Source organism: Rhinopithecus bieti, unplaced genomic scaffold (genome assembly GCF_001698545.2).
Source record: "Rhinopithecus bieti isolate Rb0 unplaced genomic scaffold, ASM169854v2 scaffold_3875, whole genome shotgun sequence".
Lineage (NCBI taxonomy): Eukaryota > Metazoa > Chordata > Mammalia > Primates > Cercopithecidae > Rhinopithecus > Rhinopithecus bieti.
The window spans coordinates 2121452-2135654 of NW_016804422.1; the positions used below are offsets into that span (position 1 = coordinate 2121452).

General features: G+C 48.2%; 1 protein-coding gene across 1 annotated transcript in view; it reads left to right on the forward strand.

The window, feature by feature from the left end:
* SLC25A20 (solute carrier family 25 member 20) overlaps window positions 1-6868 on the forward strand; it is a 44082-nt gene extending 37214 nt beyond the window's left edge. The window contains exons 5-9 of the mRNA XM_017867948.1: window positions 1157-1274; window positions 4174-4246; window positions 4597-4706; window positions 5167-5291; window positions 6025-6868. Coding sequence (XP_017723437.1) covers window positions 1157-1274; window positions 4174-4246; window positions 4597-4706; window positions 5167-5291; window positions 6025-6087 — 489 coding nt within the window. The 3' untranslated portion in view covers window positions 6088-6868. The remainder of the gene's footprint in view (window positions 1-1156; window positions 1275-4173; window positions 4247-4596; window positions 4707-5166; window positions 5292-6024) is intronic.
* The last annotated feature ends 7335 nt before the right edge of the window (window positions 6869-14203 follow it).

The following is a 14203-nucleotide window of genomic DNA, read 5'->3' on the forward strand; positions in this document are numbered from 1 at the left end:
GGGCTATATGTATTTTAAAAGACTACCAAAGAGAAAACATTTGAATGCTTTAAAATGGCTCAATCAGTTTGCTAAAAATTATTGTTGAATAGGGTAGGTGCAACAGCTCTAAAATATTGTTTTGTTTTGTTTTGTTTTGTTTTGAGAAGGAGTCTTGCTCTGTCACCCAGGCTGGAGTGCAGTGGCCAGATCTCAGCTCACTGCAATCTCCGCCTCCCGGGTTTACGCCATTCTCCTGCCTCAGCCTCCTGAGTAGCTGGGACTACAGGCGCCCGCCACCTCGCCCGGCTAGTTTTTTGTATTTTTTAGTAGAGACAGGGTTTCACGGTGTTAGCCAGGATGGTCTCGATCTCCTGACCTCGTGATCCGCCCGTCTCGGCCTCCCAAAGTGCTGGGATTACAGGCTTGAGCCACCGCGCCCGGCCGTTCACCTTTTCTTAACCAAGCCTCATGACCAGGTAGGCTTGGAATGCAGTTGGTCTTCAGGGGGTATTTATTGAAGGAATAAATGAATGACTAAAGTATTTGTTGCTTCCTTTTTAGACCTTCCAAATAGCTTTATTGTGTTTGACAGATTTCCTCAACTTATTTTTTTTTTATTTATTTATTTTTAAATTTTGAGACAGAGTCTCACTCTGTTACACAGGCTGGAGTGCAGTGGTACAATATGTTTTCTAACTGCAACCTCTGCCTCCCAAGTTCAGGCAATTCTCCTGCCTCAGCCTCCTGAGCAGCTGGGACTACAGGCACCCACCACCATGCCCAGCTAATTTTTATATTTTTCGTAGAGACAGGGTTTCACCATGTTGGCCAGGCTGGTTTCAAACTCCTGAACTCAGGTGACCTGCCTGCCTCGGCCTCCCAGAGTGCTGGAATTATGAGCATGAGCCAGCACGCCCGGCTTCCTCAACTTGTTTTTCAGATTTTCTGTTGGTTTTATTTCTAGTCAATGTGAATATTTTCTGATATTTTCACCTAGCCTTATTTCATAGTACCTGCCCCAAGATCACACATTCCAAATACTTCTCAATTTGACAGTGAAGTCTTTCATTGCTCTAACACATAATGGCCGTACTTACTTTGTAGTCTCCTGTAACCTGCTGGGCCTGTGACTCTGATGTTGTTTCTGACTTAATGATCCTCTCCTCCCTCCCAGATTCAGGCTTCTTCAGGAGAAACGAAGTACACTGGTACCTTGGACTGTGCAAAGAAGCTGTACCAGGAGTTTGGGATCCGAGGCATCTACAAAGGGACTGTGCTTACCCTTATGCGAGGTAACCTTTGAGGCCTCCACTTGGGGTCACCTGGAGAGGTCACCTGAGGTGGGTCTGCCGCAGAGGGTCTTGCCTGGATTGCCAGATTAACCTCGGCACCATGCATGTCACATCTCTGAGAATACTGGCAGTAAGTGTCTCATCCTGGCCAGCATGGACATAGATTAGGATGAGGGGACCTTCCATCTTTCCCAAGCGTTTGCAGGGGTAGAAGTCATGGCATCACATTTGGAAGGGAGTGGCAAGTAGATAGAAATCACTGCTGTGGGGAGGAGTGGGAAGAAAGAGTGACTTGGGGACAGTGGTCATCTCCCTGATTTTGAGAAGTATGTCCTGTTTTAGTGGCAGTAGGAAAGGCAGAGACAGTCTCACTCTTGTCCTGAGCTGGCAGCTTAGAGGAAGGCCAGATACACCAACTGTGCTTATAACTGTGGGCATGTCAGTTGCCCACATGGACTGTCTCCACTCAGAGAGAACTTTATTTATTTTTTTACTTATTTTTATTTTATTTTTTGACATGGAGTTTCACTCTTGTTGCCCAGGCTGGAGTGCAGTGGCACAATCTTGGCTTACTGCAACCTCTACTTCCCAGATTCAAGCAATTCTCCTCCCTCAGCCTCCCAAGTAGCTGGGATTACAAGCACATGCCACCATGCCCGGCTAATTTTTTGTATTTTTAGTAGAGATGGGGTTTCACCATGTTGGCCAGGTTGGTCTCAAACTCCTGGACTCAGGTGATCCACCCGCCTCGGCCTCCCAAGGTGCTGGGATTACTGGTGTGAGCCACTGGACCTGGCCTTATTATTATTTTTTGAGACAGAGTCTTGCTCTGTCCACCAGGCTGGAATGCAGTGGCACAGTCTCAGCTCACTGCAGCCTCCACCTCCCGGGTTCAAGCGACTCTCCTGCCTCAGCCTCCTGAGTAGCTGGGGTTACAGGTGTGTGCCACCATGCCTGGCTAATTTTTGTACTTTTAGTAGAGATAGGGTTTCACTACATTGGCCAGGCTGGTCTTGAACTCCTGACCTCAGATGATCCACCTGCCTTGGCCTCCCAAAGTGCTAGGATTATAAAAGCGTGAGCCACGAAGCCCAGCTGAGGGAACTTTAATGAAATTATATCATGTGTGTTTGTACTCACTTACACCAGTGCTTGGCCCAGAGCAGCATCTCATAACTGCAAAGTGATTATTGCAAATAGGATGTGGCTGCTAAGGACCCTCTCAGGAATCCCTGAAGGGTCTAGTGCCAAGCTTGGCATTTCTGCATTCAAGAAATCTGTGGGGGCCGGGTGTGGTGGCTCACACTTGTAATCTCAGCACTTTGGGAGGCTGAGATGAGAGGATCACTAGAGCCCAGGAGTTGGAGACCAGCCTGGGTGAAATAGTGATACTCTGTCTCTATTAAAATAATAATAGCTGGGCGTGGTGGCTCATGCCTGTAATCCCAGCACTTTGGGAGATGGGCAGATCATGAGGTCAGGAGTTCAAGACCAGCCTGACCAATATGGTGAAATCCCGTCTCTACTAAAAATATAAAAATTAGCCAGGGGTGGTGATGCATGCCTATAATCCCAGCTACTCAGGAGGCGGAGGCAGGAGAATTGCTTGAACCTGGGAGGTGGAGGTTGCAGTGAGCCGAGATTGCGCCATTGCACTCCAGCCTGGGTGACAGAGCGAGACCCTGTCTCAAAAAAAAAAAAAGAAAATAATAAAAATACTATTTTAAAAGAAAATATCTGTAGGGATTTTTTTTTTCTTTTCTTTTCTTTTGAGACAGAGTCTTGCTCTGTTGCCCAGCCAGGAGTGCAGAAGTGCGACCTTGGCTCACTGCAGCCTCCACCTTCTGGGTTCAAGTGATTCCTGTGCCTCAGCCTCCTGAATAGCTGGGATTACAGGCATGTGCCACCAGGCCTGGCTAATTTTTGTATTTTTTGTATTATTATTATTATTTTTTGAGATGGAGTCTTGCTCTGTCACCAGGCTGGAGTGCAGTGGCTCAATCTCGGCTTACTGCAACCTCCACCTCCCGGGTTCAAGTGATTCTCCTGCCTCAGTCTCCTGAGTAGCTGGGATTACAGGCACATGCCACCATGCCTAGCTAATTTTCGGTAGATATGTGGTTTCACCATGTTGGCCAGGATGGTGTCAATCTCTTGACCTCGTGATCCGCCCACCTCGGCCTCTCAAAGTGCTGGGATTACAGATGTGAGCCACCACGCCCGGCCATTTTTGTATTTATTTATTTTTTTGAGATGGAGTCTCACTCTGTCACCCAGGCTGGAGTGCAGTGGTGCAATCTCAGCTCACTGAAACCTCCATCTCCCGGGTTCAAGTGATTCTCCTGCCTCAGCTTCCTGAGTAGCTGGGATTACAGGTGCGCGCCACCACGCCTGGCTAGTTTTTGTATTTTTAGTAGAGATGGGGGTTTCACCATGTCAGACAGGCTGTGATCCGCCCGCCTTGGCCTCCCAAAGTGCTGGGATTAAAGGCATGAGCCACTGTGCCCGGCCCATTTTTATATTTTTAGTAGAGACAAGGCTTTCGCCATATTGGCCAGACTGGTCTCGAATTCCTGGCCTCAGGTGATGTACCCGCCTCGGCCTCCCAAAGTGCTGGGATTACAGGCATGAGCTACCATGCCTGGCATTTTTTTTCTTTTTAATGCTTTTTTAGTCTACATAAATTACTACTGTAGACTACTGTTTAGAAAGCAAATAAATTGAACCAAATCACCCAATTAAAAAACAATTTTACTAATAATTCAGGCCAGATGCGGACCTCCTGGCCTCAAGCAATCCCCCTCCCTCAACCTCCTAAATTGCTGAGATTACAGGTGTGAGCCACCATGCCTGGCGAAGTGTTTATGTACTTTAATCACCTCTTTCTTGCCACTAACAGATGTCCCAGCTAGTGGAATGTATTTCATGACATATGAATGGCTGAAAAATATCTTCACTCCAGAGGGAAAGAGGTGAGGAAAATAGAACTTGGAAGCTACTTTCCCTGGTCATGTGTGTGTTGCTCTCTCCTGTGTGTGAATCTGAAAGTAGTAGTTGTTGTTCCTGGCTCCATATCTGCTTTCCTCTTGTGGCTGCTGAGGTCCAGCTAGCTCTTCTTACTCTGTGCCTCAGCCAGTGGAGCAAATATTTGAAACAGGCGCATGAAACCTCCTTCAAGGGGTGCCAGCAGCACTGGCCTTATACCTCCTCCTTCCATCCAGTTTCTGCTTCTCTGTAACTGCCTTGTCTGCCACAGGCAGGATAGTCTGAATGCCACTCTCACAGCCTTTGTCTAACTGGGGCTGTTTTTGGTGTTATACAGGGTCAGTGAGCTCAGTGCCCCTCGGATCTTGGTGGCTGGGGGCGTTGCAGGGATCTTCAACTGGGCTGTGGCAATCCCCCCAGATGTGCTCAAGTCTCGATTCCAGACTGGTGAGTGGAAGGTAGTGGGGTGGACAGGGGCAGAGTGGGTCCCCAGCACTGGGTAATCCTGGGGTACAAAGCTCATAGGGCCCTAGGGATACTCACTCTCCATGGCAGTACCCAGCATCTGCCTGACCAACATTCTCCCTCACAGTCATTTGCATTCTAGGAACCCTAGACTCATTTTCATGACAGCCTAAACACAAGGTAAGTGTGATAAGAAGTCAAGTCTACTCTTCCTCCCCCACATGAACAGAAGGGCTGTTTCATTCTTCTTCCCTCTTTTCTACTCCCTTGGCACAAGTAATTCAGGCATTTGTGTATTTGTCCCAAGGTGAACTGTTTTCTATGGACTGGTCCCAGATGACCTGCAAGGTGTCCTTTCCCTGTGCTAGTCCTGACCCTTCAGGAAGACTTAACTACTAGTTTCTCCTTCCTGAAGCCTTAAAAATTGGGTTCTGCCCCACAGCACCTCCTGGGAAATACCCTAATGGTTTCAGAGATGTGCTGAGGGAGCTGATCCGGGATGAAGGAGTCACATCCTTATACAAAGGGTTCAATGCAGTGATGATCCGAGCCTTCCCAGCCAATGCGGTGAGTAGCTGGCAGGGCTGTGCTTTCCCTTTGGGGCTTAGAGCAGGGTGCATGTGGTCTGACTTTTGCTTGTTCCTGGGATAGGACTGGGGTCTCAGTTTTACCAAAGCCCTATCTTCAGCCAGAGCATTCCTTATTTGCTCCCTTCCCTGAAGCTGTCAGGAGGACTTGCCTTTGGGGATCTCTGAGGTGAGGGGCTTTGATTTCCTGACCTGGCCATTAGAAGTGGGCAGTTGTGAGGCCAGGCATGGTGGCTAGTGCCTATAATCCCAGCACTTTGGGAGGCTGAGGCAGGTGGATCATCTGAGGTCAGGAGTTTGAGACCAGCCTGGCCAACACAGGGAAACCCCATCTCTACTAAAAATACAAAAATTAGCTGGGCATGGTGGCAGGTGCCTGTAATCCCAGTTACTCAGGAGGCTGAGGCAGCAGAATTGCTTGAACAGAGGAGACAGAGATTGCAGTGAGCCGAGATCGTACCATTGCATTCCAACCTGGGTGATGAGCAAAGCTCCATCTCAAAAAAAAAAAAAAAAAGAAGTGGGCAGTTGTGGGATATAAATTTTCTTCTCCTCTTAGGAATGAGAGAGCAGTGTTTGCATCCTTGATGTGGAGTGGGTATGGGGTTAGGGAGGGGCTCTGGTCCTGACAGGGCCAGCAAAGCATAGAGCTTTGAATAGTCTATGAATAGTTATTCCTGCTGGCTTTTTTCTTCTTCCCAACCCCTTCTCAGGCCTGTTTCCTTGGCTTTGAAGTTGCCATGAAGTTCCTTAATTGGGCCACCCCCAACTTGTGAGGCTGAAGGCTGCTCAAGGCTGCTAGATGCTGGAAGCTGTCGCTGAGGAGAAGAAGTAGTGAACAGAACTAAGCAGTCTTGGAGGGCAAGGGGAGGGGAATGGTGGGATCAGAGCCCTGTGCATGGACTTGGTGAGACCGTTACCTTAATGACATCCTGTACCTTGTATAACTTTGTGTCACTTTGAAACTTGAATTCATTCTCGTCAATTTAAGGGATCTTAAAAGGATTTGGAAATGGAACAAGTAGCTTCTAGACCAGATACTACCTGTGGCAAGAATGGTGCCTCCCAGTTGACTGCTGGTCCTACCACACCCAAAGTATTCCTCATTAAAGAGAGAATCTCAAGTTCTCACTGGAGGCACTGTGCAGATTTTCAACCAGATCACCAGGAGCTGAGATCTTCTTCAGTCCCTAGCCAGGAATACCCATTTGATTTCCAGGGTGCCATCTAATCCTGGGCTGTACCTGTGGATCTGGACTTGAGGCCCACCCCTGTGTCCAAGTGGACTAGGTATATATGCCTAGGAGAAGGTAGACTGTTAATCGTTGGATTTTGATTTTTTTTTTTTAAACGCATGCAAGTAATCAAAAGTAAAACTAGAATAGCCTGATTTTCTGGGAGCAGGTGGAGAACTTTCCCTCCTACACAGTGAGGACAGTCCCAGTCTGCTGGGATAAATGAAAAAGCCCAGGATGTAGGAAGGTCCTTTTTACATACTCTTTTCTCATGAGCGCTCCCTATTTTAACAAGAAACAATAAACGTTGTTTCTAATTTTTGCATTGTGTTATATTTTCTTCTTTTGATTCTGGGACATTTCAGTAGGCAGCCTGTGGCCTTGGTGGAGGCTTCCAGGGATCCAGTATTCTTCCCTGGGAACCTTAGGCTGGGGATCCAGCAGGAGGAGGTGGAAGAGGAAGTTTTGGCTGGTTCTACCTTCTCTGACTGCCCTATCCCCAGCTGCTCTAGGGAGGGTGTGTGGGGTGGTGTGACTTGACTGGTAATTGTTCACACAGGCCTCAATGCAAGCCTGGCACAGAGGCCCTCCCAAGGCCCAGCCTGCAACCCATTCCTTCATTTATTCCCCTCTTCCCTGAGCCCCCTGGGTGTCTGAGCTAACAGATGGAGAGTCAGTTGTTCTAAAAGGACAAAAGCAATCTCGAGTTTTCATGTGGGCTTTGGAGTTGCTGTGCTATCTGAGGTAGCTAGCTTAACTTTACTAATCAGGCAGATGATGCTATCCAGGTGTGTCCAGAAAAGGTGAGGGAGTTGGAGAGTCATAAGCTAGGCTATTACTTTCTGGTGGAGGGGAGAGCTTGCTGAATCTACTGGAGCTGGGCTTTTCTGGCATTGTCCCATCTGGTGGTCACAGTTACAGTTCTACTGGCACTTCCTATCTCACTGCAGCTGCATAGAGACTCTTGGACTTTGGCTTTAGAACCATTACTCTCTCTCTCTCTAGTTTTGAACTGTTAAAAAAAAAAAAAGCTGGGCATAGTGGATCATGCAGCGCTTGTAATCCCAACACTTTGGGAAGCCAAGGAAGGAGGATCACTTGAGTCCAGGAGTTCAAGACCAGCCTGGGCAATATAGTAAGAGTCTTATCTCTACACAAAATTTTTTAAAAATTAAAAAATTAGCCAGACGTGGTGTGTGCCTGTAGTCCCAGCTACTCTGGATGCTAAGGTAGGAGGATCGCTTGAACCCAGGAAGTTGAGGCCACAGTGAGCCGAGTGTGCATCACTGCACTCCAGCCTGGGCAACAGAGTAAGACCTGGTAAGAAGGGCAGGGACACACCCCTATCTGGGAGTTGGGGCTGTGATCAACCCAGCAGGAAGCTAAAGACTTGGGACTTTAAGGAAGGAGGCTTTATAGCTTGGAATATATTTCTAAATGACCAGATAGGAATTATGGCCGAGTAGAAAATAACATTTTTGGCTGGGCACAGTGGCTCACGCCTATAATCCGAGTACTTTAGGAGACCGAGGCGGGTGGATCACTTGAGGTGAGGAGTTCAAGACCAGCGTGACCAACATGGTGAAGCCCCATCTCTACTCAAAATACAAAAATTAGCCGGGCATGTTGGGGCATGCCTGTAGTCCCAGGTACTTGGGAGGCTGAGACAGGAGAATCACTTGAACCCGGGAGGCAGAGGTTGCAGTGAGCCGAGATCGCCCTCCATCCTGGGTGTCAGAGCGAGATTCCATTTCAAAAAAAAAAATTAATTTACTTTTTATTAATTAAATTTTTTAGAGACAGGGTCTCACTTTGTTGGCCAGGCTAGAGTGCAGTGGTGAGATCAGAGCTCACTGCTGGGCTCAAATGATCCTCACACCTCTGCCTCCCAAGAAGGTGGAACTACAGGTTGCAGTACACCTGTACAGTACACCTGTAGTGTACTGCTGTGCCTGGCTATTAAAAAAAATTTTGTAGAGATGAAGTCTCACTATGTTGCCCAGGCTGAACAGTTTTTAAAGATGAAAATTGTATATCCTCTGTCTGGCAAGGTTAATTAAATGTGAAGCCTGCTTCTTCTAACCCTGGAGGATGTCTTTGTTTAATATCTCATTGATTTGAAGATGGCCATTTATGTGTCTCCTGCAGCTCTTCTTTTTAAATCTTATTTTATTAGAAAAAATGTTTTTGAGACAGGGTTCACTCTGTTACCTAGGCTGGAGTGCAGTGGCATGATCATGGCTCACTGCAGACTTGACCTCCTGGGCCCAAGTAATTTTCCCACCTCAGCCTCCTGAGTAGCTGGGACCACAGGCATGTGTTACTATGCCCAGCTAATTTTTTAAATTTATTTTTTGTAGAGATGGAGTCTCCCTATGTTGCCCAGGCTGGTCTTGAACTCCTGGGCTCCCGTCTCAGCCTCCCAAAGTTTTAGGATTACAGGTATGCACCACTGTGCTCAACCTGAAGCTCTTCTTGATATCATCCAGTCCTGAGACTGTTCTAAATTTGAATTTTTTTTTTTTTTTTTTTGAGATAGGGTCTCACTCTGTCACCCAGGCTGGAGTGCAGTGGCATGATCTCGGCTCACTGCAACCTCCACCTCCTGGGTTCAAAAGATTCTCCTACCTCACCCTCCCAAGTAGCTGGGTCTACAGGAACCCGCCACCACACCCAGCTAATTTTTGTATTTTTAGTAGAGATGGGGTTTCCTCATGTTGGCCAGGCTGGTCTCGAACTCCTGACTTCAAGTGATCCACCCGCCTCAGCCTCCCAAAGTGCTAGCATTACAGGTGTGAGCCACTGCACTGACTGAGACTATTCAAAAACCTCAGCTTTTGCCTAGAAGCCCCTGTAAATGTACTTGCATTTCAGCCAAATGCCAGCCATTCCCATGGCTTAGGATCACTTTTACAGTCTGTGCCTCTGGATAATTTGCCCTTGGAAAAATTTTCCATTTTAAAATGGAGTATTTTGGTTCTTTGATGTTAGTGATGGTAGATTATTTTACTCCTTTGGGTGTTCAATAGATGTTAAGTCAAATAGGGAAGCCCCTGGAGGCATATTTGTGAAGGGAGCAGAGCAGATGTTGAGTAACTCCCTCCTGGCTGGTGCTTCTTTTATGATGCACTTTGAAATGCCACCTGTTCCTGATATATCTCTTCTCTTCCTGACAGGGTAAGGAGCGGGGGAAAATTGGGGCCCTCCCTAGCAATTTGTCTTTCACAGACAGTCACAACTGGGAGCCAGACAGTGATTTTTTTAAACAACCAACTGGTGATAAAAGCCTCACCCAGGCACCAAGAGGCATGTAACTGGGCCAAAGGTGAGGGAGGGAGCACAGATTGTTGCAACAGTAATTGTTAAAAGCACAGTAGCACCATTTCAGCTATAAAGTCATACTATCTCTACCCCACAGTTGTTTCCCTACAGCATTTTTTTTTGTTTTTTTTTTTTTTTTTGTTGCTGTGTCACCCAGGCTGGAGGCAGTGGCACGATCTCAGCTCACTGCAACCTCCACCTCTCGGGTTCAAGCGATTCTCCTGCCTCAGCCTCCTGAGTAGCTGGGACTACAGGTGCCCGCGACCACGTCTGGCTAATTTTTGTATTTTTAGTAGAAACGGGGTTTCACCGTGTTAGCCAGGATGGTTTCGATTTCCTGACCTTGTGATCCGCCCACCTCAGCCTCCCAAAGTGCTGGGATTACAGGCATGAGCCACTGTGCCTGGCCGCCTTACGGTCTTTTGAGGCTGGAACCCCCTACATCTTTTCTAACCTCCTTATAAATGTATTCTCTTATTTCTTTATCCCCTTGTAACTCAATGTTTAATGGGTAGGGTTTTTTTTTTTTTTAGATGGAGTCTCCCTCTTTTGCCCAGGCCGGAGTGCAGTGGCACAATCTTGGCTCACTGCAAACTCTGCCTCCCGGGTTCAAGTGATTCTCCTGCCTCAGCCTCCTGAGTAGCTGGGATTACAGGTGCACACCACCACGCCCAGCTAATTTTTGTATTTTTAGTAGAGACAAGGTTTTGCCATTTTGGCCAGGCTGGTCCTGAACTCCTGACCTCAAGTGACCTACCCACTTCAGCCTCTCAAAGTGTTGGGATTACAGGTGTGAGCCACTACACCTGGCCTTAATTTTTGTATTTTTTGGTAGAGATGGGGTTTTACCATGTTGGCCAAGCTGGTCTCAAACTCCTGACCTCAGGTGATTTGCCTGCCTTGTCCTCCCAAAGTGCTGTGATTACAGGCATGAGCCACTGCACTCAGCCTCTGGGTAGGGATTTTGACTCCCACTTTCAGATGTGGAAGCCAAGGCTCAGACAGGGTAAACTGATCTGCAAAGGTCATTGGCAAACTGATAATAAAGTGGGGATTGTCTGGGTCTCAAGAAGAAAGACTTGTGATGCTATCAGAGGCTGTCCTGAGGCTGCTTGATCCAGGCTCCAGGAGACCTGTCTGTACCACCTGGTCCCAAGCTTAGGTACCTGGCCTGGGAGTCAGATCAGCGGTGGCACAGAGTCCTGACAGGCACTGGGAAAGCCCCAGGGCCAGGTGTCCCTGAGGGGTTCCTTTTCTGCTTTCTCTGCTATGGTAAGCATGCAGACCTGTGATTTTCTAGCCAGTTTCGCTGTGCTTTCTAGGTTCTGTCCTTGCCCTGAGGTGTCTCAGATGCAGACCCTGGCTCTACTGCAGAAACTGACGCTTTCTCAGGACATAGTGTCTCAGGCATGGGGATGGCTCACAGGTACACAAATGTGGCCTGGGAACTAACTGCTCCCTGGAGCATGGGCACTTAAGACAGATCAGATTTCCTGTACAAAAGGCAGTGGCTTCACTGGAGGAGCCACAGTAGAGGCTGAAATACAGCTTGGGTGAGGGCAGAGAAAACATAGCTCACTTCCTCAATCTCTTTTGCCAACTAGCGGCTCATGAACACTTCTAAGGCAACATAGAAACTGTTGCTGGTAGGAACTAAGTGAGCTGGGAGTACCAAATCCGGGAGGGCCTGGCATGTAGAGGTGGTCAGGTGACCAGCAGATCCCAGGAAATGGGTGGGGGACTGGAATGGCTTAGAAAAGTGGTCCCTTGATCAAATAAGAGGGAGGTTTTCCTGCTGGACCTGAGTCCCACAAGTATGCAGAGGGAATGAGTTATTTAAGCTGGAGGATCTGAGCCAAGAGCAGGCCTTCAGAGGAGTTCAGGGAAGTTTACGCCCCTCCCTTCATCTTGGAGAGACAGAGAGAAATGTTTGAACAATAAACCTATTAAGAGCACACAAAATTCATTGTTTCATTGGAAACAGCAATGGTACCCGACCCATTTTTGTTTCACCAAGACCCGTTGTTTTTGCGCTAAACATGTGTCCCACCTGTGCTGCTCTGCATCCATAGTTGTAAACAACTCTGCGAATTGGCCCCATTGTGTCCATATCTGTGCCTGTGGTTGGTGATATGGCAGTCTGTGCAAGATATTGACTGCCTGCTGAATTGTGAGTAGGATTAGATTTGAGTGTAGCACCCTCAGGGTTCTGGGGCCCCCTCCTGTGTACTTCTCTTGCTTCTAAGGGTCTCTGCTGTTGGCCTTTTCCACCGTCACTTGCTCTTGGCAGCTGTATCTCAGTTACTGGCTGCCTCTGGGTTTAGTTGCCGTGGTAGCCTCCAGTGGTGCAGCTGGACAGGCTTGAATGCAGGCAGGATAAATGCAGGATAAGGGTAGAAGATGCGGGGTTCAGGCTCCTGGTGTTCCCTCCTGTTACAGCGCCCTTTTCTTTAGCCAGCTCAGCTAGGCATTCGTGAAGGCCCTGGGGGCTCTACTTGTTACTGAAGGGTTGGCCAGAAGTAAGAGAGATGGACCCCTGCTCTGGGGACCAAGTACTGGGGGAGAGTGCCAGGTTGAAACTGGAGGCTGGCTGTCCATCCTTGCTCTGAGACTAGTCTATGGAGACCCATGAGGAGCAGCTACAGGTGGCTATATAGCAGACACACCTGTGTATGGTAGCTGCACCTGACAACAATAACTTAAGCATACTCTGAGAAGGACCCTGTATGGCAGATGCACCTGAATGTGTTGGGCGTTCCAAGCGAGGACAAGCCGGAGATTCATTACTTACCCATGAGGAATATCTGAGCCCCCATTCTGTCCTGTGGATGTACAGGGGATTGAGCCCCTTTGTTTTGGGTTAAATCAAAGTTGTTAGCAGGAGGGTGTTAAGTGAAAATGCTATATATACTCCATACTTTCTGCAGGTGGAGCAGTTCTCCTATCTAGCCCACCACCACTGGACTGCTCTGTAGGTAAATTCCCCTCAATCAGCCCTAAGTCTTGTTTGCTGGCTCTGGATCTCTTTTGGCCTCTTGAACCTGGTGCCATCCCTGCTGAAGTTAATAGGGGTCTGGTGGCCAGGAGCGGTGGTTCACGCCTATAATCCCAGCATTTTGGGAGGCTGAGGCGGGCAGATCGCCTGAGGTCAGGAGTTCGAGACCAGCCTGGCCAACATGGTGAAACCCCATCTGTACTAAAAATACAATATTAGCCAGGTGTGGTGGCGTGCACCTGTAGTCCTAGCTACTCGGGAGGCTGAGGCAGAAGAATCACTTGAACCTGGGAAGCGAAGGTTGCAGTGAGCAGAGATAGTGCCACTGCACTCCAGCCTGAGCGACAGAGCGAGACTCCATCTCAAAAAAGAAAACAAACAAACAAAAATATGGGTCTTTCTTGGCCGGGCGTGGTGGCTCACGCCGGTAATCCCAGCACTTTGGTTAAGCTGAGGTGGGTGGATCACTTGAGGTCAGGAGTTCAAGACCAGCCTGGCTAATATGGTGAAACCCGGTCTGTACTAAAAATACAAAAATAAGCCGGGCGTGGTGGTGCGCACCTACAATCCCAGCTACTTGGGAGATTGAGACACGAGAATCACTTGAACCCGGGAGATGGAGGTTGCAGTGAGCCGAGATCGCATCACTGCACTCTAGCCTGGGAAACAGAGTAAGACTGTGTCTCAAAAAAAAAGCAAACAAGCAAACAAAAAAGCCAAACAAAAAAAAATGGCCAGGCGCAGTGGCTCACGCCTGTAATCCCAGCACTTTGGTAGGCTAAGGCGGGCAGATCCGGAGGTCAGGAGTTCGAGACATGGTAAAACCCCGTCTCTACTGAAAATACAAAAATTAACTGAGCATGGTGGCGGGCGCCTATAATCCCAGCTACTCGGGAGGCTGAGGCAGGATAATTGCTTGAACCCGGGAGGTGGAGGTTGCAGTGAGCTGAGATTGTGCCATTGCACTCCATCCTGGGCGACAAGAGGAAGACTCCATCTCAAAAATAAATAAATAAATAAATAAATAAATAAATAAATAAATAAAGGCCAGGCGCAGTGGCTCACGCCTGTAATCCCAGCACTTTGGGAGACTGAGGTGGGTGGATCATGATGTCAAGAGATTGAGACCATCCTGGCCAACATGGAGAAACCCCATCTCTACTAAAATAACAAAAAAATTTGCTGGGTGTGGTGGTACATGCCTGTAGTCCCAGCTACTCGGGAGGCTGAGACAGGAGAATCGCTTGAACCCGGGAGGCAGAGGTTGCAGTGAGCAGAGACTGTGCCATTGCACTTCAGCCTGGGTGACAGAGCAAGACTCCTCTCAAAAAAAAAAAAAAG